We start from the raw sequence: 26,897 nt of genomic DNA on the forward strand, positions 1-26,897 counted from the left end.
GGTGGCTCTTTTTTAGTTCTTTTACTGTGTTTCTTAATTTGGGCCGCTATTATGGTGTCTTTAAAAAGCGCCCATGCAGCTTGCAGGGATTTCACTTTAGTCACTGTACCTTTTAACTTCTGTTTAACTAACCCCCTCATTTTTGCATAGTTCCCCCTTTTGAAATTAAATGCCACAGTGTTGGGCTGTTGAGATGGTCTTCCCACCACAGGGATATTGAATGCTATTGTATTATGGTCACTATTTCCAAGCGGTCCTGCTATAGTTACCTCTTGCACTCAGGACTAAATCTAGAGTTGCCTCTCCCCTTGTGGGTTCCAGTACCAGCTGCTCCATGAAGCAGTCATTTAAAGTATCGAGAAATTTTATCTCTGCATTTCGTCCTGAAGTGAAATGTTCCCAATCAATATGGGGATAATTGAAATCCCCCACTATTATTGAGTTCTTAATTTTGATAGCCTCTCTAATTTCCCTTAGCATTTCATCATCACTATCACCGTCCTGGTCAGGTGGTCGATAATAGATCCCTAATGCTATATCCTTATTAAAGCATGAAATTTCTATCCATGGAGATTCTATGGAACATGCGGATTTGCTTAAGATTTTTACTTCATTTGATTGTACATTTTCTTTCACATATAGTGCCACTCCCCCCCGCACGACCTGTTCTGTCCTTCCGATATATTTTGTACCCCGGAATGATTGTGTCCCATTGATTGCTCTCAGTCCACCAGGTTTCTGTGATGCCTATTATATCAATATCCTCCTTTATCACAAGGCACTCTTGTTCACCCATCTTATTATGTACACAAATGCTAGAAGTCTAAAAACACTTTAAAAACTTGTCACTGTTTATTTGTCTGCCCTTTTCTGATGTATCAGATTCTTTTTTATGTGAATGTTTATCATCTGATCTGGCCCCTACTTTATCCTTATAAGGGACATTCAGATCCTAGTGTAACAGGTTTAGGTAAATTCTGATTATCCAATGAGTAGTTTTACACATCCCTTTGCAAAGTCAAAGAAAATAAATGCAAAAGGAGACATTAAAAGATCTTAGCTACTCAATACATAGCATAGCCTTCTCTGCACCAAGATTAAAAGCCACAGTAACTTTAATATTGTCAAATAAGTGGATGCATAGCTTAACGATAGGTACTCTAAACACATTCCTTTAATATACTGGACACAACCTTCACCTGAAATTACAGAACATTTTGTGCCTATCTTTTTTTTAACCTCTTTTTTGCAAGATAATTTGCAACTCAATCACAGGATCAGAGCCAAGAAATCTAGATTCTGTGCCCAGCTCTGTCAGATTTTCTGTGTGATTTTGGGCAAGTCACTTGCTCTTTGCTCCTTTAGTTTCTCCATCCATGAAATACAGATGAGTAGTTCTCTCTCTCATAGGAGTGTTGCATGTTTACAGTCATTCATATTTGTAAATAACTGCAAGACCAACTGTTGTCATATTGCAGGGTGAGCTTAATGGACAGAAGGGGCTGGTTCCTTCAAACTTTCTTGAAGAAGTGCCTGATGATGTAGAAGTCTATCTTTCTGATGCACCATCACGATATGTTCAAGACACACCACTGCGTACAAAAGCAAAAAGGGTAAGCAACTACACTAAAAAATAATTTAATTTTTTTTTCCATATTATACCATCTCATTTAGTTTGGATATTATTTATGACATTTTAAAATCCACTTACCCATTTTAGGTATTTTTAAGAGTCTTCTTAAATATGGAAAGATTGCACTGATCTTTCACACTAGTGTATCATGAGCATTTATAATTATGAACCTAAATTTTAAGTTAAGAGATTCTGGTGAATGAAATAAAATTGTAACTTCATCAGCCTTTTCTAGTGAAAGTTCTTACTTCCTCAAACTTAAACTATACACATACACATTACCTAGATTAAAACAGGAAAAGTAGCTGGGGATGGGGAAGGAGTGGGACAACTACTCCCTGAAATATAAAATGTAAAAATAGCTGATTAACAATAATTTTAACCCTTTTAAGATTTTAGTCCTACTAACAAGTTAACTGCCCAAACCTTCCACTTTATGAAAGATTATTCATGTACAGAGTATTTCATTTTTGTTTTGTTTCATCACTGCAATATTTTTATATATTATATATTTTATATATATTTTTATTTTTTTGCTCATCTGCTTGGAAACAGAAGAAGAGTGTTCATTTCACACCTTAATAAGGCAATGTAGCCTTCACGTAAGTGAGCAACTGAAGATACCAATAAAGATATCAGTTAAAGCCACCTGACAATATCTAATGCAACAGTCTTGAAACTTAACTGTGAAAAAAAGAAATATGTCTCCAAAATCAATGGCCCCAAAGTAACAGGATACAGACATTTACTGTATGTACTTGTAAGTCAGTGTTTGCATGAGACAAAGAAATCCTTTGACATGGCTATTAAGGGTTTTTCCCCCCATCTAATTAGGGTTAACTTTATGAAGGTCAGCATTTGGAACATATTTCTCCATGAGCTAAATGTTTCTGTTTACATCAAAAGAAGTGTTCAATGTCTAATTGTGCTACCGATAAAAGCTGCATATTGAATCATTAGCCAACCTGAGATACACAAACTCATTAAGTTCCTAAATACAGGAAAAAAAGCACAACACCCACCCTTAAATAATAAGCAAGTGAGTTGTAAGCAGATAAGTACAGAAGTTTACAGAGGTATATAGTTCTGAAACGCAATCACAAATATCTGCTTAAACCGTCTGCCTTAAAATCTGTTTCCCACAATCAGTTGTACCCCAGTTTGCTATGACTCTAGCCATTCAGTAATTCTGAAATCATGCACACACACACCCACACACACACACATGCCACAATTTACTAGGACTGTCCATATCAGTGCAAATGCTTATGAAACACTTTAGCAGTGGTTTGGTTTACCAATGCAATAAAAATGTGTCAATATGAAACATGCAGCTCACCCAATGAATGCATTAGACTAAATATATGGTATCTTCAGGTGTACGTTGGGGGTGCTTTACCAAGTTGTTTTTCATTAGAATTAGACCTTGATTTAAAATCAAAGTAGGCTTGAAGTCCCTTTGCTTAATAAACTGTTGCACGATAAGACAGCAAACTGCTAAATGTATTAATGTTGTCTTAATTGGAATTAAAGATAATAGGGATCCTGAGGCATGGTTTATACTACACAGTATCATCTTACAACATACAGCACCACATTTTGTCAGCAGGGCACAGTAGTTGCATTAGGAGGAATATAAATAGTTATAGTGTTCATTCAAGTGCTTTTTGATGATTAAAATAGCTTTGTTTAAAATATTTAGGAATGCTGTCATGTTCTAAGTATTGCACAACAAGGGTTTATCTTCACCTGGCAATCATATAGCCGCAGCACACACCAAGCAATCAGGGTCTTTAAGCTTTCTTTGATTGCAATTAAGGTTCATTTTAGCTTTTTTTTTTTTTTTCCTTTCTTTCTTTCAACCAGTGTGCCATCTTCTTAAATACGTATATACAGTATGCTAACCTGTTTTAAGAAAATGCGTTCAAAGGACATCAAATTTTTAAGTGATAATCTTTGCACATACAGTAATTCCTTCTGGAAACTGTTTGGAGTATAGAGCTGGCTCTATAGTATATAATCCACTTTGCTGTTTAATTTTATAAATAATTCCCTAGCTATAAATGACCCTCTTCATTCGTGCACTCTTAAGAGTGCTGAAGCACAAAATTTGTGATTTTTGCCAAAACGATGGCAAAATAAGAGGCTCCAGCTCTGTTCAAAAAAAATGTAACCAGCTTGAGGACCCACTGAAGTGTGTATTTTTCGCTCTATACCTTTGCTCACAATGTTAGTTGTGGGAAGCTGTATTTATGTATTGTCTCTATTTCCCTATGGCATACTTAAAACTATTGAAAGAAGAATTGAGCCAGCCTTTTTTTTTTTTTTTTTGAAGTGGGTAATGGGACAAAAATTATGTTACCAACTTTCTTGAGTGCTTTCAAACATTCAGTAAACTATAATAATATACCTAATAGGTTCCTCCTGAGAATACAGGTACATCAAGGAGAGCACCATCTCCCACAGTCCATCTCCATTCTGGGTCACCTACGTCATCTATGGGTTCTGGTAGTCCCGGGAGAGGCAGGGAAATGTCCTCGAAAAAGAAAAAGGGGCTGCTTTCCAAAGGCAAGAAACTGCTGAAAAAGCTGGGTGCAGTGAAATGATTCATTTACTTCTGGACAACTTGTAAAGCTTCCAAGCTATGGTTTTTTTTTTTAAAAACAAAAAACTTCAAACTAGGGCTTTCATGACTATAAAGTACACCTTTACAGAACTTTGCAGTTTTAACCCTTTCTAAACATCAGAGAATCATGTGACTTGTTTGATCAAAACAGCAAGAAAAAAAGGAGTGGATTTGTTGCTACTAAAGAGCAATGTTGTCAATATCTGTTTTTCTTTAAAAATGATTTTGGGGAATTAAGACTAGAAGGATATCATCTTTTTGTTTCAAGGCACCTCCACACTTCTAACTCTATTGGATAAATCTCTGCCTTTATTCTCCTTTAACTTTAGGGGAAGCAGTAAAATCTTATTTGAGCCCTCTTCAAAAATGCTCACCCCAAACTAGCCTAACATTTATATTAAACAAAAATGGTCTTGAAACTCCTAGTTTACTCAGCCTTGATGTTTTGCCTTATTAATACACAATGATTCGTACTGTCTAAATATACAGCGTATACTTTGTATGTACTGTGTATTCAAATGTCTCTTCAACCTCACAGACATGGTAGATTAAGATCAAGTAATGTGTTACTGACTCCATTTAATGTCTGATGTAATTTTTGGGAGGCTGAAAATGTTGTGCAGGATGCATTTTTAAACATTTGTATGAGTTCCTTTAGCAAACATTCAGTATACTAACGTGAGGTAGCGCCTAAACTATCCAGAGAATGCACACACTGTTAATAATTCAAAATCTTGTTTTATAGCTCCTGGCGCTAGTGTGAAAGTTTCAGTAAACAGCCAGAAAACAATAATCTTTGCTCCCCAAGTGTTCTCTCTTGTGGAAGTGCAGTTTTAAGTTAAAAATTATTTTTCATGTTATAGATGTCAGAATCAAGATAAAATGCATGTACTAGGTGCAGCAATGAAAGAGGTGTATGTTATACACACAAGCTGTAGCTAGTTAAAAGGCTCTACCATTATAGTACAAATCTTTCAAAACACTAATTCTAATATTGGCTTCTTGATTAAAACAATCTTGCTGGCAGACATTGGCAGTTACTATTTTGTAATTCTTGTCCATTTGTAAATTGTTTTTACTGTTTATACATACTTTTCAGACTGCCTTTCTTTTGTAATTTATGAAAGGTTTATAAATGAACGATCAAAGCTTTCCCCATTGTGTCTTCAAAGAATTATAATGTAAATTACTGTAAGATACTACTGTGTGCTAGAGTTATGAAATTAAAGAAAACTACTGGCCTAAATTTGTGGTAAAGTATTGTGTGGGCGTGTGCATGTGTACAGTTATTCATGTGTAAAATATTTTATATAAATAAATTTGATATTTTGTAGAATGCTGTTTGTTCTGTATGTTTGTTATGTCAAATAATCACTGTGCTAGCCTCCCCCTACTTAAAAAAAAAAAAAAGCATGACATCAAAGGTTACACGAGCTGATGGCAGGCTGTATGTATCCCAACATGGTTAAGGTATTCAGACAAGTGTACAGCAATGCAGATGCAGAGAATAATTTTCAGGTAAAGAACTTCTTTAACTAGCTGCTTCTAGGTATCTGGAAGAAAAGGTCCTAAGCATTCAAGAGTCAAGCTCCATAAAGGAACCTATAGTGACCACCACGAGATAATTCAGAGATGAGATGAAGCACAGGGAAACTCCATGTAGCAGCTTTTTGCCCTGTACTAAAAAACGTGATAAAACCAAGCTATTTAAGTTATCCCTAACTTCCTGTCCAAAACTGAACTGATTAAAAAGAAAATCAGTTAGTTGACAGATTTCTTGCAGTGACAATATAGCTGTAACATGTATTAACTGCCCTTGAAGATTAGACTCTTTAAAAATCCCAGTACAGGACATTTGTGTTTATATATAATTCCTATCACTTAACACTGTTCAATGATGAACACTCCTCCCTGACCCTCCATTTCATATCAGCCTTTCCACCTCAGTAAAAAAAAGCTGCACCTTACTCAGTAGAGTTTGTTGGGGAAGCAAATTCCTATGTTTTCACGCCAGAGCCAGTTCCCTGAAGTTCAGAACAACTGGGTAGACAGTGCCTGTACACGGTTTAATATTATGTACAGTTCTGCTTTTTTGGTACTATTTTCATAGTGCATTCTTAAACAGTGGAAGCATTCAGTTCAATATGCATATTGCTACTCTACATTTAAAGTAACATGGATACTTAAGTGGTCCCTTGGGTTCTAAAATTTCTCAGTTTGCAGTTCAAACTGTGATGCTTTAATTTGTTTACCATTAACAAGCCAACAGACCAAGTTAGGAAGAGTGAATCTCTGTCCAAGTTCAGATACACAGACCAAGCTCTAAACTAAAATGTTAATCTTTAAATGTTAATCTGTAATCCTTTGATTTGGCTCAAAGGATGGGTAATTCTACTGACACGCAACCCGAGACCATCTACAATTTGTAACGCAATCATCAGAACAACTTCCATTGCAAAATGTACGGGAGAATTACCTATAGATATCTGTAGGTTTATGGAAAGACAAATGCCTACCTCCCCCCAAAAATATTTAATGGGTATAACTAGGAACATCACCCTTTTTTGTATTTCACCACAACTCCTGAACAGGTCATCATCATTCTTGAATACCCATTATTAGCTATGTGTCACCCACAAAAGAAGTGCTCTTTACTCCATTTCCCTGACCACTTCTGCTTGCTGGATGTAAACTTGTTTGTTGGGATTAAGTTGCATCAAAGATAATGTTAGTGTCCATGCATTACATTTTTAATAAAGCACCCAGGATGTTTTCAGACCAAAAATACATTAAACTTAGAGTTACAAGTAAAAGCCATTACGGGGATTTTGTAACTTATCTCAAAACTCAAGTATTACAAAATGTCTATAATGGCTTTACTCTTAAATTATTATATCTATTCAACCTTAACAGTTACTGGAAGAATGAAGTTTGATAATACAGCATTCTAATTCCAAATGGTGCATACAAATAAAGTGCAATTTTGCATTACACCAGTACTGGTTGTAATATATACAATGAAATTCTGATCTCAAGCAGAATTCTATTCCAAAAGCAACTCTAAAAATTGGCATTGTGGGTATTCAAATAATATGTTAAAAATGATTTCCAGATCATGTATACTCAATATACCAAACTGCATTTGCTCAGTCTAAATATTTCTTCAAACACCCTTCCTCACTCCCATCCCGGACCTGCAAATTCAACTTGGATTAATACACAAATGAGGTCTAGAATACACCACTTTACTTATCTATATAGGCACTGAAACGCTTGCAGTAAAAACCTGTTTTATTACTAAAACAAGCAGATATGACTGAATACAGTAGATTATGGGTAAGGTGTCATTTTAATTTAGGCCATTTTCCAAAACCACCAGATTTTAAGCAACAAATCTGTGCTTTAAACAAGGGGATTAGTACAGCATCTGTCTGCGCATATGTTAGAAGATGCTAAGGGGCCTTCACACAGGAGGGCATCTAAAAGGTTGGCTTCTTGTATGGTTTAAACTATATTTATATATAAAAGTAATATGAGCAAACAAATGCAAGATTTTAAACAAAACTTTATTGAAATGTATTATCAAGAAAAAGGAAAAACGTTCACAATTTAAGTTGGTTCTAATTACTACAATGATCTTATATTTAAACAAATGTACCTTTCTAATAAAGAGTTTAACTAATCCAAAAAGACATCAACGTAAGTAAGCTACTATGATTTTGCTTGGTGATGCTTTATTTTAGTACACAGGAAGAACCTGAAAGAATAATAAAAAGACGATTCTTGTGGTTCTAAGCTACAGTGCTTTACTTCACATGTCAGAATTTATACAACTTTTAGCTTAAAATTTAAGCTAGTTATGGAAATACTTGAAATGTCTTCTAGTTTTCATATGTCCATATTGTATTAGCACAGCAACCCAGAGTGCTAGTCAATGAGCATGAAAAAGTGAAACTGCTGCAGAAGTTATTTCCGCAATAGTTTGAAGTTATTTCGGATCACATAAAGGAGTAACTGGAAGTAGTGAGAAGAAATTAAGAAATGGATAATTGGGCTAAATATTACGGAACATTTGAAGGCCCTATCTACATCTTCATGGATATTTTGTCTCTATGCAGATGGAAAACACTGACTTTATCCGTTCCACCAGTTCCCCAAGGGACTTCATCAATGAGACTTCAAAGTAGACTGGGCCAACAAGTGGGAACCAGTCGTGCTCCTGCAGGTCATCCAGTCCATTTCAAATATGTGTTTTTTGTTTCTAACTTCTATTGTATGACTAACCAATAACATTACTTTATTTTCACTGTCCATTGGAGCACCTCTGTTTGAAGATTTGATGTAACTGGTTAAGCCTGTGTTTTCCAGCTGCAAAGATTGGCAAGAAACTTGCATAGGGCAGTTTTAATATTTTAACTTTACTGGTGTATGCAAGAGGAAAATCAGAATGACAAGTACAGTGACATTTCATCATGCTTACAGTATCTGGAAGAATCACCACAAAAATGAGCCTTGATAACTAAGAACACTGGGCACAATGCCTATACTTTTTTAGGAGACAGCTGGCATGCAAAATTCAAGGGTCAACAGCTTTCCCTTTTTCAATATAGCTTTAAGTAGTCAACTATTAATACAGGAACCAAAGAAGTCTGCTTTAGCTTAGTGCAACTTATGTTTAGTGTATTCAATCATGAAGTACACATAAGCACAGATTCCCCACAAGAGCAACTGTGATGTCTGTAGTTCCCCTTTAAAACAAAAACACACACACACACACACTCACACTCACACAGAAAATGCTTTTAAATTAGCAAGTAGGCTGTAGGAAAATATTAACTTTGCTTTGTCAGTTTAAAAGGTAACTGAACTTACTCAGAATTGCCTTTTTATGCTATAATTGTTATTTTCATTGTAGAAAAAAACGACATGATCTTTGTGCGAAGTTATGCATTTTCCCCATGCACATTTACTATTTTTGCATCAAAGTTTTGTAGAAAACTACAACTTCAGTAAGAAAAAGAAAAACCAGTACCACAGAAAGTTCCACAAACTTCACTTTATCCACTTCTGTAGCTCAAAGGTAGTATAAACGGTCTGAGAGTGACAGATTCGGTTCTCTGTGAATGCTCTGACCCACAAGAAAAGCCAGTTTATGGGCATACTGGCAAGGTGCAGGCACTCTGATAACACCCTGCAGAAGAAGAAAGCCATTTAACAAATAACACATTCAGTAAAAGCTAAATACTTACAAAAATTTGAAATTCAAAGTTTGTATTTGACATTTGTTTTTCCCTTATTGTCAAATATATTGTATAATGCAAATAAAATAGTGTACACAAATAGTTATATACATTTTGCATATGTAAAAAGATCCACACCGAAGTGCCTGTTTCAGATTGCCTGCCAAGCATTTCATAAATGCAAGTCACATTAATTCAATACTGAGGTTGTACAGTTCAAGTCAAAGTCAGAAATTGCATACATACACATTGGTAGATTCTCTTGTACATTCTGTATATTTTAAATTACATAATGCACTGAAAAGTGCCGTTACAGTTGGGGAAAAAAAAAAAAAATTACTCATCAGTAGATTCAGTTGGTTGAGTCCCTCCTCCCACCCTGCTTAAGACCGCATCGGCCAGCCCTTGTTTGCTTTAAAACCAACTCCTTCTCATAATACAAGACAAAGGGAAGGATGCAAGAGGAGGACAAACTTCAACAAGCTGAATTACCAGAATGTAATTTCCCCTTGCTGTTCCATCGCCCATCCTGTACAAGTTTCCAGAGAACGAAGGCAGTGAGCAGACCCATAAGAGATGGCAATTTTATTGAATAAGCAGCTTTAAGAGCTAAGTTTTTCTGTGCTACCCATATCAACCGTAGCAGATAACTGAATAGTGATGCAAGGTTCATGGAAGTTGCCTTACAGATTTCTACTGTGAAGGCCTCAGCCTTCTCAGCCCAGATTGTGGAAATACCATGGTGTAAAGTGGAACTTCACTGGCAGAGAGGAGTCTTGCCCATCTGTTATCAAGTTAGTGTAGTGCACAGCTAGGGTGACCAGACAGCAAGTGTGAAAAATCGGGAGAGGAGGTAGAGGGTAATAGGAGCCAATTTAAGAAAAAGACCCCAAAATCGGGACTGTCCCTATAAAATCGGAACATCTGGTCACCCTATGCACAGCTTCAGCCAACAGAAAAAAGTATAGTAGCCAAAAACCCTTAGTGTATTGGAAATGGACATATTGGCATGGTGCAGGGTCGGACTCAGGAGCTGTTTTGGAGATTTACCTAGCTAACAAAAAGCTGGGGGTATGGGAACTAAATGCTATTTTCACTGCAAAAAGATGTAGTGACATTTTTCATTAGGAGTTCAGACTACGGAACAGAGAATGTAGGTCCCACTTAGGGGCAATATGTCTAAAATGAAGGATTTGAAAAAAGCTTGAGAGTTTAAAGATGGGAAGCAAAACCCCATCAGGTCTCCGAAACCAGAGAGCAGAACCCTGAGTCACTTTTCAGATTATAAACTGATACATGTAAAGTGCAAGTTAACAAAAGAAAACTACTCTACCATGGCTGAGTTTGCACTATCACATGACCCTTAATTTCTGCAGTTCCCAAGCTTGGTTTTAACTGTAAATGAATTAGGTTTTTCTTTCACTTAGTTTTCCACTGTATTTCAAAGCTCACACGAAGAAAAAGGAAACAGGTGCACACTGCTGGAGGCAAAGGTCTGATTTTGTAAGTCCTGCACTGGTAGCTGAACAGGTCATGGAAGATCTAGTGTAGTATTTATGAATACTATGCCTACAGCTCTAATAAATTCTCAGAAGTGAGCCAGAGTCCTTATCCCACCAAGACCAACCAGCCAGCCAAATATGGGGAAAGAGGTCCTAAGGCAATCCGAGGAGACGAGATTGCACTACTGTCCCTTCCCAGCACCCCTCCTGCACCCCAAAAAAGTCTGACATTCTACAGATTAGTAAGAATAATCCAGTAATATTTAAATTCTCTGGAGCACAGAGTTAAACATTTTTCCAATGAGAGACTATGGGCTCATGTACAGTCTGTAAGGACTAGAATGTTTAGGCTAGGAGGCAGCAGCTGAGCAAGGCAGCTTAAGTCACTTTAAATCTTTATGAGTGCATGAGCTCTTTACGCTTAAGGCTAAATAATACCCAGGTCATTGAACTGGAAGCAAAAACTCCTATACATATTCAGTATGCAGTTTTTTATTCATAGTTTCCCCTCTCCCAAAGATTCGCAGCCTTAACCCCACAATAAGAGCTATTTACATGATATACTCAGAATATTACCCCTGAACAGGAAAAAAGCATCAATTTTTTTGTTTTGCACTTATGCATTGCAGAAGCAGATACTTACTGGCCAGTTATAGTACATGTGGCAGAGCTTGTAAGTTAAACGTTGCATATGATCTGGTTTCAATGCACTGTTGTCATAGATTACATTGTAGTGGGTTGGTGAAACACTACCACTTCTCACAGCCTGACTCACAATAAAAAAATCATACCTGTAATTGAAGAAAAAATACAAACTAGAAGTTGTACTCAAATCCAAGCCCTTCACACAAAATATAAAGTTTGCCTTTAAATCAATTTACCAGACATTTTTAAAAAAGACTATTTGCCTTTGTAGAACTACAGCATGGTAAGCACAACAGGAAAGTGAGAAAAACAAGCAAGTTTTATATACAACATTATAGGCTCTGCAGGTAACAGTCTATTAAGGTTGCCTGATACCCTCAGGTAAAAGACCCTCTTTTCCAGTTACTTATAACTTTGTCAAACTTCAACCATTCAAGGTGAAGTTTTACAAATTTCAGCCAAAATGGTTCAGCTGCTTCCAATAATGAGGTTAGGGGAAAATATGTTGTTTTGACCATATTAAATTCTTGAGATCTTTTCTTTCAAATGCTATAGCAACTCCAGGTTCTGGAGCTGGGACTTGAAATCTGGTAGGCGCTGGCCTTTGTATCAGGATATGCTTTTTGCCATCCACGTGAGACTCCACTCAAAATTGGATAACCTGAGTCTGAAAAATTGCAGTTTGCACTTGCTGAATAGAGACAGAGTTTAACAGCTAAAACCTCAGAAGAGATTTGGACACATTCAAGCCTAGAGCTAAGCAGGACTTTCCCAACAAGTGCTACTCTTAGTGGCTGCTGCCTATACAAGGTCTGAGTCCAGACACCAGAACTTAGATCAGGGAGATAGTCTTGCCTCTGGTCTCAATTCCACCACGCTGGACCCTGGCAACATTGAGGAGGAAGTTACTCAGTTCAAACACAGACAGATAACAGATGGACTGGTGAAGGGAGTAGAATGAGACAAGGAGCCTAGGGAGCACGGGGAGGGGGGAACTGGAGGAAAAACATGAGGAGTACAGGTTGGGGTAAGGGAGACCGCTCAGGCAAGGGGCTGGAGTGGGATCCAGGAGTGGCTGGGTATGGAGATGGGCTTGGAGACCAGGAAGGGAGATTGGGAATCTAGGGGGGAGACTAAGACTGGCCATGCAAGGAGACTGGGACAAGAAGCAGAGGGTGAGGAGAGAGACGGGTCTGACAGGAACAGACCAGGAGTCAAACTTGTGAGGGACAGGGCCGAGCACAAGGAGTAAGACTGCTAGACCTCTTCTCCAGTGCCTGGAATGAATCCAAGATTCCTGAGCCTCACCATTTCTCTGCTGTCAGCAAGCACGTATGGAGTGTGCACCAGATGGAGGTTGCAGATTATAGGCACGATAGCACTGGTTAATGCAGTTCAAAACCCAGTTTAAGAGACTTTGAGATGATATTGCAGTCATTGGCTCTGTCTGCAATTGAGAAGAACAGCTCAATTGAGAAGAACAGCTTTAGGGATTTCCTAAATTCCTTTGTCCTGTCCAAGTAGAATGCCAAGACTCTCCTGACATCCACCGTCTGCAGTATTGCCTCATCACAATAAACACAGACTTTGGGACAAAGGTTGGAAGATGAATACACTGGTTCATATGGAAAGATGAGGTTACTTCGGGGAGGAACCTTGGGTGTGGTCTCAGTGTGACTTTATCCTTAAAGAAAATAGTGAAGGGAGGATGTGCCAGTAGAGCCACTATTTCTCCTATTCTTCACACTGAGGTGATGGCTACTAGGAAAGCGGTCTTCATAAACACATGCACAAGGGAGCATGTGGCCATGGATTCAAAAGGTTAGGCTCCTGAGGACTAAATTAAGGTCCCATGTTGGTGAAGAATATCTGATTTGTTGGTGAAGGTTACTCATACCTTTGAGGAACCTCTTCGTTGACGGGTGTGCAAATACTGAATATCCGTCTATCTGCTGGTGGAAGACTTATGGCCACAAAGTGCACCTTTAACAAGCTGAAAAATAGTCCCATCTTTTTGAGGTGTCTGATGTAATTTAGTATTAATGGGAGGGAAGATGTCGAGGTTATTTGTTTCTAAGTACACCAGATGTGGAGTCTTTTCCACCTTTCAATGCAAGTGTGACGCGTCGTTGGTTTTCTAGTATACAATACTTCTTTCACCTCCTCAGAGTAGGAATTCTCTGTGTGTTGGAACCATCAAGGAGACAAGCCTTGAGTCGGAGAACCTGTAAGTCAGGATGATGGATCTGCCAGGTATCCTGAGAGAGGAGATGAGGAAGGGACTGAAGAGTAATTGGTGAGCACCATGCTGTGTCAGGTACATGTACCACAGTTATCTCAGCCACGTGAGAGCTCTAAGTACGACTTTTGCTCGCTCGCTCTCTCTCATTATTTTGAGAGGGACATTTGCTATGAGTGGAAACAGAAGGAAGGCATAAAGTAGCTCTTTGCTCCATTGAAAGAGGAAAGCATCCCCCCAATGATTGTCTTCCCAGTCTGGCTCTGGAGCAGTACCAGATGCATTTCTTGTCACCGTCAGTAGCAAAACAGATCTATGGCTGGGGTCCCCCCCAACAACAGAAGATGTTGTGGAGCACGCTTGGGGCCACTTTCCATTCATGATCCTGTGAGACAAGAGTGTCCACTGTTATATTCCTGAGCCCCAGTAGGTACGTTGCTGCTATGTGAATGTTTTGGTGAATGCACCAACTCCATAATTGTATTGCTTCTGCCCATAGGGATTGTGATCTCACATCCCCCTTGGCCATTTATGTAAAACATGCACACCATGTTGTCTGTCATGATTTCTGTATGTGTCTCTGATTAATGATAGGAAATGTACACAAGCATTCCTGATTGCCCTCAGTTCTAGGAGATTAATATGTAGTGTTGAATCTATTGGAGACCATTTGCCCTGAATCTTATGATTGGCCAGGTGAGTTCCTCAGCCCACTAGAAATGCTGTCAGTATCAATTTGGGGGGGGAAGGGGGAGAGCGCAGCTACATTAATGGAATCCCTGCACAAGCATTCCTTGGATCTTTCCACCATTTGAGGGAAATTTTGACAATGGGGGGCACTGGCAGTAACTTGTTTAAACCATCTTTTTGGTGTGAATACAGAGCTGAGCCATGCTTGCAGGCATCTTATGTGTAGTCTTGTGTGAGATATCACAAACATGCATGCCACCATATGCCCGAGCAGCTGAAGGCAACTTTTGACTGATGTTTGGCAGCTGACCTGAACTGTCTCTATTAAGGCAGTCAGGGTGTCAAATCTGTGTAGCAGGAGGAAGGCTCTGGCCTTCACCCCATTGAGGTAAGCCCCTATAAAGTGCAAGCATTATACCAGAGTCAAGGTTGATTTCTGGGTATTCAGTTGCAGGCCTAGCTGCTCAAACATCTCCATAGTCTTTTGAGTGGCTCTGAGAGTGTCGAAGGAAAAAAAGCCTTGATATAAGGCTATCGTCCAGGTACAGGTAAAACATGATTCCCAATTTGCACAGATGAGCTGCTACTGCAGATAGAACTTTGGAAAATACTCTGGGTGTGGATGATAGGCTAAATGAAAGCACTCTGTATTGGCAATGGTCCTGACCGAAGGAAAATCTGAGGATTCTCCTGTGGGATGGTGGAATGGATATGTGGAAATAGGCACTTGTAAGTCAAGAACAAATCTCCCTGGGCTAAAGATGGAATAATTGCTGCTAGCGTAATCAGCCTGAATTTTTGGGCCTTTATGTATCTGTTTAGTGCTCTGAGATCCAGAATGATTCTTGGGGGATCAGGAAATAATTGGAATAGAAACCTGTTCCGTTGATTTTATCAGAAACCGGTTCTATAGCCCCTAGGCTTAATAGGTGATCTAATTCCTGACATCACAATCTCTTGTGAGAAAGATCCCTGAAGAGAATAGAGTAAGCCTTGGAAATTATCTCCAAGACCCATCTCTCTGAAGTTGTTTTCCTAATTCTGTTGGAAAAGAACAAGGCGGCATCCAAAGGGCTGTGTAAGATTTGTATGCTGCAGCAGTTGTTGGAGGGAACGGTCAGTCGGGGTCTTGACCAAGGCATCAAAATTAGTGTTTTAAGTTTGAGGGCTGTAATGTTGAAGGTTGGGGGCGGATGGTCTTCCTTTCTTGGTCTCTGGTCTCTTACGTTGTGGTTCGTAGTATCACTGGGGTGGAGGGAACTGGGGCAGGTGGGGTCTGTAGAATGGCTGTGTATTTTCTTTTCTGTGACGGAGTGTAGATTCCTAGTGAGCGCAATGTGGCTCAAGTCCTTTAAAAAGGTATAGAGTGAAAACCTTGGGGCCCTGCAATGGGAGGTCCTCAACTTTTGTCTTCACTTCCTTCAGCAGGCCCGAAAGGTATAACCATGATGACCATCTCATCACCACTGCCATCAACACTGAGTGGGCCACTGCATTTGCTGGGCAGTCTGTAGCCCTGTCCTCGCTATCAACTGGCTCTCACTGATGATGGCTTGAAATTGCTCTTTGTTCGTCTGGCAAGTGGCCAATAAAGGCATTAAGTTTCCCATAATTGGTGTGATCGTACTTTGCCATTAGGGCTGGCAGTTTGCAATCCTTAACTGCAGGGTTGCTGAGGAGTATGCTTTCCTACCAAATAAAACAATGACTTCATTTATAGACAAGATGAAGAATATCAACTGAATATCAACAAAAAAATTGACCAAGCTCTCGCAAGAGCAATATAAGCTTCTGATACTCCCTTACCAGCTAGGCAAGTTGCTTAAACCAAACTTTTTAAAGCTGATTACTAATTGTGTGCCTCATTTCCTCAGTGCCCAACTTGCGACCCTTAGACAAGTGCCATTAATGTCAGGGGGAGCTGTACTTGGAACGTAAAAAGTGCTATATAATGCTAAGTACTCAGGAAAAAAAATATCCTAGGTGTCTCAAATTGGGCACCCACAGTCAGTGGATACTTTTGACCTTAATCTTGCTGTGCCCCAGTTCCCAGTCTGTAAAAAGGGGATGATGATGATGGATACCCACATATCTCATTGGAGATGTGCGAAAATAAACTAACATTTGTAAGCATTTCGCACAAAAAAAACCAATGAGGGAATGAATAATTCGGTCTTCATAAGGCATGGGACCACCCACTGAACAGTAAGAGGAAAACAAAATATTAAACAGCTGTTCATTAAGTGTACACTAAAAGGAGCAGGAGTCTTGTGGAAAAAAATATATATAATTAAGGATTGTACCATAACACACATGCACAAGGGGGCTGAATTAAGGTTACACAGGAAACCTTAATTCTGTCATTTCTTAATTTGAGTGCTTGACTTTGCAACCTTAGTTATGTTCTTTTAACATAGTTTTCTGTGTAATATGGGTATAAGATGCCACCAAACACACTGGCAATTTAAAAAAAAAAAAAAAAAAACCACACCACCACCACACACCAAGTCCTCACCTTTGTTAGAATCGTTAAATTACCCCCTTTTCTCTTCTTCCATTCCCTCCAACACAGCATTCCATCACAACCTCTATCCTCACATCCAATTATTTTGTTGGCAGTAGACCACTACTCCCTACACACTCCAACAAAATCTGTACATTTTCCTGCAACTTTACATGCAATCAGTTAAAGATTTAAAATTAGATTTTGTAACAATCTTTTAAGTACAGTTATGTTCAGAAATTACTATGGGTTTGTCTACACTTGAAATGCAGTAAGAGCGTCAGTGTAGACACGATCTATCCTGATGGGAGGGACTCTCCTGTCAGAGTAGCACAATTCACCTTCTCGAGAGGTGGTAGCTAGGTTGACGGAAGAATTTTTCTGTTGACATAGAACTATCTACACCAGAGATTAGGCCTAATCCACTGACTGACGTAGCTGAGTTGACCTAACGTTTTAGTGTAGACAAGTGTAAAAATTGTTATTTCTCATACCATCATCCCAAGACACTGGAGTCAGGAAACTAGCTGCATATTTCCAGCTCTGCAACTGACTTCCCATGTGACTCTAGAGAATTCATTTCTCTTATATTTCAGATTCCTCTTCTATACACATGCTCTTGGAAGTCTATGAATGAAAAGTGCTCTACAATTGCTAGTTATTACTAAAGATGTGAGGGTCCAGAAAAAAAGGAAACTTTCAAAGCCCCCCTGTAAAGTATTTCATTTGAAATACTTTATTTCAAATCCTTTAGTATTAGGCAATTCACGTAGCTGAAGTTGCGTATCTTAGTTCGAACTGGGGGCTTAGTGTGGACCAGCCCCAAGTTATTCAAACAAAAAAGAATCAGTATTTTGTAAACACTGCCAATGGAGCTATGCATTTCCAAATATTACCAGGATGACCAAAAACAGCTTTGCATGTATGAAATGTCCTGCAGACATTAAAAAATTCATCATGAGTGGAAATGAACATCAAGAAGAAGAGCGTGAGGGAAGTGACACAAAGTGGTTGTACTTGCAACAAAATGTTCTCAATCCAGAAGTCCTCCTGCTTCTGCAACATCATCTGGAAGTGTTGTACAAGTTCAACTCTTCAATCAATTATCAGGAAAACATCTCATCTCAACCAGCTATATCCAAGAGACTCCCAATAATGACTTCATTTATAGACAAGATGAAACCTGATAATAAATAAAAATTTGACCAAGCTCTGGCAAGAGCAATATATGCTTTTTGTACACCATTATCAGTAATGGAAAACAGTTATCGGCAGGCAGCATTTAAACTACTAAAACAATCATACCTGTTAACCAGCAGATGTTCTTTGAGCAAGCCTCTTCTACAGTTAGAATATGACTGTGTAATACAAACTGTACAAGAACAAAATATCAATGGAGCACTTCGCCTGGCAGACAAATGAACGGGGGGAAGGAATCAAACTTTGTGATAACACCTCAACCAGGTTGTTGTTTTATTTTGTTTTGGGTGGGGGTGGGGGAGGAAAGAGAGGGAAGAGCATGAAAACAGACATGCTGCAGAGTATATTAGTAGTGAAATATGTGCGGCACTAGAGAAAATTGTAAGTGGGAAAGTACTTGCTCTGACTGACAATGCCAACAATATGAAAGCAGCATGGGACATCATAACAAATATCCATATATTACTGCAGTAGGAGGTGTTTCTCGTGGCCTAAATCCGCTTTTTAATGATTTCATGAAGTGGAACACTCAAAAAGATCCACGAAACAGCAAAAGGAAGTTCTAAAGTATGTGAAAACTATGCATATTGTAGCATATTTGACGAAGCAAGGAAAGCATGGTAAGAATAAAATGGTAAAATTTCTAGCAAAACAAGATGGGGAACTAGAGATGTCATCTGAAAGTTTATTAAAACAAAGAAGAGCTCTTCAAGGAACAGTGATAACTGAAGATCTTAAAATAGTTAAAATGTACACTACACTGTACTTGAGGATAATTTCTAGGTTCATCTGCAGAACTCTGAAGACTCTACAGCCAATCGTTTCTGCAATCACGGTATCTGAATCAGACAAAGCACTTTTGTCAGACATTCCTCAACTTACAGCCAAGACAGTTGCTCAAAAACAGTTGATTTTAAGTGTCTCTCCACTCACAAGTCAGGAAGAAGTACAAGTGAAGGACTTAATTGGTAGATGGAAAGAATGTTGCTGCAAACCTCTTCGAGCCAAGATTCAAAGGTAGTAATGTTAGTGATGCTAGCATTGTTACAATATTTGACTGGATTATTAACAAACACCACACTTCAAACTAGACGATGGAAAAGTACTTTCAAATGTTATAGAAAACAGAATCTATTGAGGTATTTTGTCCAAGAGTGTAATCTGGGAATCTGTCACACAACATAGTGGCAAGGCCTTTGTACAACACAACTTCTGACTCCTCTTAGCTTCTGGTCTGCTTCAGAATACCCCAATTTCTGCAGCATGTGAAAATTTATGCTTTTATAAATATACACAGCAGTACTTTCTATCTGCTAGCTAAACGGTACATAATATATTTCTCATTCTTAAAAAATGAAAGTTTAGTTTTAATAAGTAACTATCGCAAATATTTTGATTAGTCCCCCCCATACGCACAGGAAAAAAACCTCTTTTTTCCTTGCCTTCTAAGTTTTCAGAAATGTTATATCTCTAGTTATTACTCAGATTTGCTCACTGTATGTATTCAGTGTTTTACTTAAAATTCATTACTGTTAGCAGTGAAGAATTAATTGAGATACTGGGAGAGTGTGAGCAGGATTATTTTATGGCTCATACACCAACACAAATATTCTACATTCAGAATTTAGTTATTACTGGGAGAAAAGGCAAGAGACAGGAAGTACACTGACTTTCATATTTCAGGTTGGATTTTCAGTGGTGGGCAGCAAGAACTTGCAGACTGAGAAAATATGAAAGATTATTTACATAAATTTGCCAGCTAGCAATGCCATTTTTACAGTCATGTTAACAGTACATCCAATTTGGCCTACTCGTTTCTTTTGAGTGAGCATCAGATTCCATTTCTGGTAGCAGGATGCAAGCCAACCAACTGATTCCTGCCATCAAAGAGCTATTATCTTCCTAAAAGCATTACTTACCATTCTGGCCGGGTAACCTCTACATCAATAACTGTGCCAGGGGGTGGATTCTGAAGTCTTCCACCAGCCTGTGCAAAGAACCTAGTATTCACTCGTTTCTTCACCACTATTACTGTAAGTCTTGGGCTAGAAAAGATTATATGAGCAACATAAGAGCAATTTTTTGAAACTTCAATTTAGAGAAATTTCCCGTTAAAGTTCTTTAAAATAAATTTTGGGAACTACATCTTTACTGATCCAGTAGAAACCAGACTTCTAAATAAAGTAGGTAAAGTAATTTGAGACTGCTTGTTACAGATAAGCCTTCCTTTCGATATTAAGAACAGTCTCCACTGCTGGGAGACCATAAGAGTAGAAGTTTTCCCTACAACAATACTTCTACTATATAAGGTTTCTTCTCTTCCTCTCCCTTATTTTAGGTGTACTCAACATGGCACACATCTATTAGCATACACTAAAAATATACGCAGAAAAAATATTGCCAGATGCTAAATAGAGAAAAAAAAATTAAGTGTTTCCATTACCACTGGCTGTAACTGGTCTATTTTTGTTTAGCATACCGTTTTGTTCCAGTGACAGTTTCAATACTCGGTTGTACCAGCATTGACAGATTTTGGAGCTAATGTAAGGCTATTCCCAAACTACTGACAATGGAGGACCATGAGAATGCAAATAAAGGATGATTAACCTAGAATTCATGTGGTCATGATGAGGTGTGACCGGATAGTTCAAAGGGAAAAATCATAATTTATATGTACATCAAGGACGTAACATCACAAGCGTCAAAAGGAGTAACAATATCCTTATGGAATTATCCAGTTACATCACATCAACATTAGGCATGCTCTTTGTAAAAGAATACCCAATATAATAAAAACTCAATGAGCAGGAAAGAAGCTGTTTGTGTCACTTACTAGATGATCTGATGCAAGTGCACACTAGTGTAAAGAAGAGGTATGCAATCTTTTAGCAGTCTTATTGCTTTTCTGAAGCATGACAGTGCACGTTTTATATCACTACAGCCTTTCATTGCATCACTGCATGCATCATAAGAGACTTACTTGTAATCTTTACCAACAGATTTCAAGCAATCCAAAAACTGGGGTACTTCATAGTTAACCAAGGTTTTTAGCTGACCATCTCCTACACCATCACGATACACGATAATGCGAGATGGCATATGATTATTGCAGCTGAACCAGGATCTTAAAGCAGCTTTAAGAAAAGCAAATTAAAAGTTATGCAAGTATAATGGGAATGTCTTTCAGAAGTTAAAATTCAGAATGGATCTGTATTACTCAATGAATGGCAATAAATTGTGCAGCCTTGAAAAATCCACTCCCGTGAGAAACGTTAGTAAATTGATCTAAGCCCCAGTGTACACATTACTAGGCTGATGGGACAATTCTTCCATCATCCTAACTATTGCCTCTCAAGGTGGTGGATTTACTACAACAGAAAAACCCCTTCTATTGCTGTATCAAGTATTGCAGCAACATAGCTGCAAAGCCACAGGTGTGCCACTGTAGTGCAGATATACCTTAAGTCCCTGTTGATTCCAGACCAGGTTGGCAGCAACTGTACAGACTAGTGGATCGGTTTTAATCGCCCATCCACCCAACCAAAAAACCTTGTTTGCCTGTAGACCAATATATTACTAAAAGCGCTTAAAAATCACTTAAAGTTCCAATCACAGTAAAATGTTAGAAAAGCTTCTTAGTCCATTCTAGTCCATTGTGGTAGACTTTGCTGTTTGTAATATTCAATCTGAAAAGAACTGTGGGAACAATGAAGATTTTACAATACTGTTCAACCAAACTCTGCATATATCAGACTCCCCAAAATAATCTGCAGAACAAGTTTCTTTAACAGTGATGTGCCTGGAAAACCTGTGCATTAGAAACCTGTTTACCTCAAGCAGAATTAAACATTGATACATTTAAAATCAGGTTTATCAAAGTATTTAAAAGAGGGATGCATGCAGTTGATAGACAATTAAAATGACAATGTAGGTGAGGGAATGTCTTTTATTGGACCAACTTCTTCTCTGAAGAAGAAATCTGTACAAGATCAAATACTTGTCTCTCTCATAGCAACAGAAGTTGGTCCAATAAAAGATATTACCTCACCCATCTTCTCTCTCTCTCTCACACACCCCCCCACCCACCCCCTGGGACCAACCTGGCTTCAACAATACTGCATATAACAATTAAAATATCAGTTAGGACCATGCAAATTAGGAGAAGCTATATAAACAATTTGATCTTTGTCAGTGATAATTATATATAAACTTCCAATCTATTTTTACTCAAAGTAATTTGATGTTTTACTCAATGTAACACAGAAGCCTGTTCTGAGAAGGAACAACTGCCTTATCTGTTGAAGGAAGAAAACGTTACCTTGCAAGCAGACCTTGAGTCCATCCACAAGTTCTTGTCCACGATCTTGGAAGACACAGCGAGAGAACCACCTGTTCAGAGAAAAAAAATCAAGAAAAGCAAAGTAACCTATTAAGTTTCTAAATTGATTTAGATTGTAACGAACAATTAATTTTGGCAAGTATGTCCTATAGAGTCAACAGGCAAAAATGTGAATAATCACACTAACTTGAATTTGAGTACCATACATGTACATTGTCTCCACGAAGACACTTGGAGCAGACATGTGCCTTGGGCCCAACTTACAGTTCCTCTTACAGATTCAAATCGAATGTGAGGCTACATAAAGGGACCACAGCCCAGTCTCCCTCAGTTATTTTAGATATTCAAAATAGCTAACGACTCCCTGAGAAGCAGGAAAGAGAATTTTAAATTATAGATCTGCAGATGTAAAGTAATTTGAGACTGCTTGTTACAGATAAGCCTTCCTTTCTATGTTAAGAATAGTCTCCACTGCTGGGAGACCAACTAGAAGCTACCACCTCCTGGAGAAAAATAGAGTATTCTTTAGTCTATCAGTCTGTTTAACTTAGGCCAGAGATATGACAATGAGTGCACTATCTTGCTTCACCTTCCTGACTTTCAGGAAAAAGACCAGCAATTGATTGGATCATATAGGATACTCTGATGCATCACAATTTAAAAAAAAAAAAAAAAAAAAAAAAGGGGACTTCTTTGGTGAGCTACAGACCAGATTATATGAAGAGAATTATGTATTCCTTGTGGAATGCTGGCCTTGATGAGAGTCTAATGGATAAAAAGCAGACATTAAGATAAAATGGCATTGGCTGCCAGTCCTTTTTACAGCCTTGCACTGAACATCTGGATTCACAAGAGGACATACATGCACGCCCAACATACACTGCTTTTAAGTGCTTCAGGAGTTCACAGCACCGAAGCACAAGCTTTAAACCTTCTGTTCCCCCACCAACAGTGGTAATTTGAAGAGATTCTCTAATGGTAGTGGGCTGTCTTTCCATTTCCTGTATTCAAAAGCTGTCCTCTTTGATCTTCATTGTATTGTATGCAAACAGACTTGTCAACTTATCCATCATGCAACCGAATAAATCAGATAATACATTCTACCACAGAGCAGCGGTTCTCAAATTATGGGGCGGCCCTCCCAAGGGAGGCATAGAAATGTGCCAAGAGAGGCATAAGCTGTTTTTTTTTTTAAATTAATTAATTATTATTATAAGAGCTCTTGCTGTCAGCCCCAAGGGGCTGGGGCTCGTGCAGAAGGGCTGTGCAAGAGCCCCACTACCCAGGCTCTCCCCCCCGCCACCCCCAATCTCTCACTGGGAAGCCGGCAGGACTCTGGCTGTCATCCCCATGGTGCCAGCAGCAGCACAGAAGTAAGGGTGGCCATGGGACGTTAAGTCTGCTATGAAAAGTGATATTGACAAATATCACTTTTCACATTATCTCCCTTCTATGCTGCTGATGGTGCAGTGATGCCTTCAGAGCTGGTCACCTGGGCAGCAGCCGCTGCTCTCCACTCTGCATTCAGAGCTGGGCAGTAGTATATCTAACTTGAGAGCGGTGTAAACTACTACAGACACAAATAAAGGGGACCCCATCAACTGTGAGAACTCTCTGACAGAGTTATTTACATTTAGAATAAAATGCAGTAGGCAGAGAACAGGTGAGGCAAACAACATACATGTCCCTGAACTCAAGGCAGTGTTACATGCTTTTTTAAAAGTAATATTTACATAGCAGTGAACTGGAGAATTAGGGAATTCTCTCTCTTGGTCAGTCAACTTATTCCCTTATTCCTGAAAAGTCTGGAAAATAATGTACAGCTCCTTAATAGTAAGCTAGTCAGGAGCTTTTGCCTACACAGTGTTCATGAAAACATAGTATGAAGTTAACCCAGCATAGACAAGGTTACTTTTAAAATGGCTGCTCAACACATTAGGCTTCTTCTTCAAGATTACAGATCTGTCAAGTTCTTTCAGTTTATACTGAATGCTAAAAAGTATCTTACCGTGTCATTCCCTGATTCAGACTAGCAACAAATCCTGCAATTGATCGCCGCCCAGCTGTAGTGTCATGATAACAGTCAATTCCAACAATCATAACTTGTTTCAACTTTAAGAAAATAGTGCACAGTATATTACAAAAAGTGCAACAACATGCCAAAAGCAAACATTTATCATATCTGCACTAAAGTATTATACACAAAGCACCAACTTCAAAAATAAATCACAGCTTTTTCACTGTTCAGGATACTGTTTACTTCCAAAATGTTTGTTTATTTTTTTTAAATGACTATGTTTTTATGGAGTGCCTACTGAAAGTATCTGAGCTGACAGCCAGAAGCCTACATTTTACAACTGAACTATCCAATGCCTCCAATTGCATCCTCAATTAAAAGTTCTATCAGCTGCTTATTTCCTCATGTATCCTATGAGTTAAGTTTACCCATGTTGGCATTTTCTTTTTGGAAGCAAGTTATTTTGGGTAGGATACACTGCAGGTAAACAACTGAAATTTAGAAGAAGTAAATCAGCCATCTGTTCCCTTTCTGAACACTTATTTAAATGTTTAAAAGTTGTACCAAACAAGTTAAGAAAGTCTTCTAGTATTTTCTTTAAATGTGATCAGAGTTCAGAGGAAAAAAAGACTCAACTGACACAAGGTTAATGAAACAAAGCCAGCTACTTACTGGGATTTCAACACTCCAGAGCTCTCCACCCATCTTGCAGTTCATTTGTAAAGCAATTTTCGTTGCTATAGCCATTACACTTTGTGGCTTGCTTAGAGTGCGAGCTATCACACACTGACTTGGAGTCGGGCAATCGGTACATAAGTATTTCTTGATAGCATCATACTTATCTTTACGATTACTGGATAGAATGCAAACTACCTTAAAAATTAAAATGAAAAGTTTTTAAAAAAAAACAAACTACAGCAGAATCAAATTTATTATTTGTCTGAAAGATCCGTTGTATAGTACACAGCTATCGCTCCCTTTCCAGCACAACAGAAAAATCCCAAGTGTTTTCTGTGAAGTATTTAGACAGTTTGGGTGCTTAAGTTCTGGTGCCTAAAACTAATGGTCTGATTTCCAGGGGCGGTGGGTGCTCAACAATTCTATATTTAAACACTGACGCTATCTAAATACAGAAGTTTCTACACACGCCTGGCCTCATAAGTATCATCTGACACTTGGGAGGGTTAGTCACATAACTCCATAAGTGTAAACCCACAGAGCTAATTTCATTATTAGGATATTAATGCAATACATAGCCAAAGGTAGAGATTAACATGCTTTGAAATTATGGAATTAGCATACATACTATCTGTGTGTCAGAGGTAACCTTTTGTTGCAAGACCCTCAAATAAGCTTCTGTTCTATCATCTACTTCAATCCTAAAAAGGGGAATAACAAGAAAATAAGAAGTGATATGGCTGTAGCTAAAGTTATAGTAGCTGGTAAAGCAGCAACAAGAACATAAGCTACCCATGCATCAACAGAAATTAAGTACAAGGTAGTTTAAATTTAAATCTGTTAGCCAAGTTACTATATTCACACTGTACTAAGGTGTTCACTCTACCACTTAAAACATTAAAAGGAAACGTTCCTGAACCGGAGTTTCTCGTAAGAATGAAGGAAAATCAAGATTAAAAAAAAAGTCATGAGCTTGACTAAAGGAGACTTTGGTGATACTTTTAAGTTGATTTTAGAAAGGCCGACGATACAGTAACTCCTCACTTAAAGTTGTAGTTATGTCCCTGAAAAATGCGACTTTAGGCAAAATGATGTTAAGCGAATCCAATTTCCCCCATAAGAATTAATGTAAATAGGGGTGGGCGTTAGGTTCCATGTAAATTTTTTTTTGCCAGACAAGAGACATTATATACATATACAGTATAAGTTTTAAACAAGTTCTAATCAGAGGACTGTCTGGGGACCTGCTCATGAGCTCCCTGAGCTTCTCCTAAAGCAACCATGTTGATATCCGGTGGGATATTTCCCAGGGAATGCCTTGCTATTAAATGATGACCTAGCACTCAGCTGAGCCCTCAAGGGTTAACAAGTTGTTGTTAATGTAGCCTCACACTCTACAAAGCACCACCGAGGGAGGCAGGAGACAAAATAGATGCATGGCAGGGACTGCAAACACTTCCCTGCAGAAACTGAACATAATGATGAACCCACACTATCCCGCTGAAGTGCACCACTCCCTCCTCCAGACAATGCATGCACGGCTGCACAGGCATTAACGTGGACACTAGAACAAATGGGTATAAAC

At 38.5% G+C, this 26,897-nt stretch overlaps 2 protein-coding genes across 5 annotated transcripts in view; one reads left to right on the forward strand and one right to left on the reverse strand.

The window, feature by feature from the left end:
* The window catches only part of RIMBP2 (RIMS binding protein 2), a 374,947-nt gene extending 369,348 nt beyond the window's left edge, over positions 1-5,599 (forward strand). For 2 of the 4 annotated variants that reach the window (XM_054006698.1, XM_054006699.1), the window contains 2 exons: positions 1,479-1,613; positions 4,051-5,599. In XM_054006698.1, coding sequence (XP_053862673.1) covers positions 1,479-1,613; positions 4,051-4,239 — 324 coding nt within the window. In that variant the 3' untranslated portion in view covers positions 4,240-5,599. Of the gene's footprint in view, positions 1-1,478; positions 1,614-2,188 lie in introns of all 4 variants that reach the window. The other 2 variants (XM_054006700.1, XM_054006701.1) reach the window with 2 other exon arrangements.
* Positions 1,570-26,897, reverse strand: part of PIWIL1 (piwi like RNA-mediated gene silencing 1) — a 56,077-nt gene continuing 30,749 nt past the window's right edge. The window contains exons 13-21 of the mRNA XM_054006702.1: positions 25,941-26,013; positions 25,307-25,507; positions 24,626-24,729; positions 22,597-22,667; positions 21,259-21,412; positions 20,198-20,323; positions 11,645-11,792; positions 9,292-9,450; positions 1,570-1,592 (exon numbers count right to left, since the gene is read on the reverse strand). Coding sequence (XP_053862677.1) covers positions 9,334-9,450; positions 11,645-11,792; positions 20,198-20,323; positions 21,259-21,412; positions 22,597-22,667; positions 24,626-24,729; positions 25,307-25,507; positions 25,941-26,013 — 994 coding nt within the window. The 3' untranslated portion in view covers positions 1,570-1,592; positions 9,292-9,333. The remainder of the gene's footprint in view (positions 1,593-9,291; positions 9,451-11,644; positions 11,793-20,197; positions 20,324-21,258; positions 21,413-22,596; positions 22,668-24,625; positions 24,730-25,306; positions 25,508-25,940; positions 26,014-26,897) is intronic.

The sequence above is a fragment of the Malaclemys terrapin genome, chromosome 16 (assembly GCF_027887155.1).
Source record: "Malaclemys terrapin pileata isolate rMalTer1 chromosome 16, rMalTer1.hap1, whole genome shotgun sequence".
Taxonomy (NCBI): domain Eukaryota; kingdom Metazoa; phylum Chordata; order Testudines; family Emydidae; genus Malaclemys; species Malaclemys terrapin.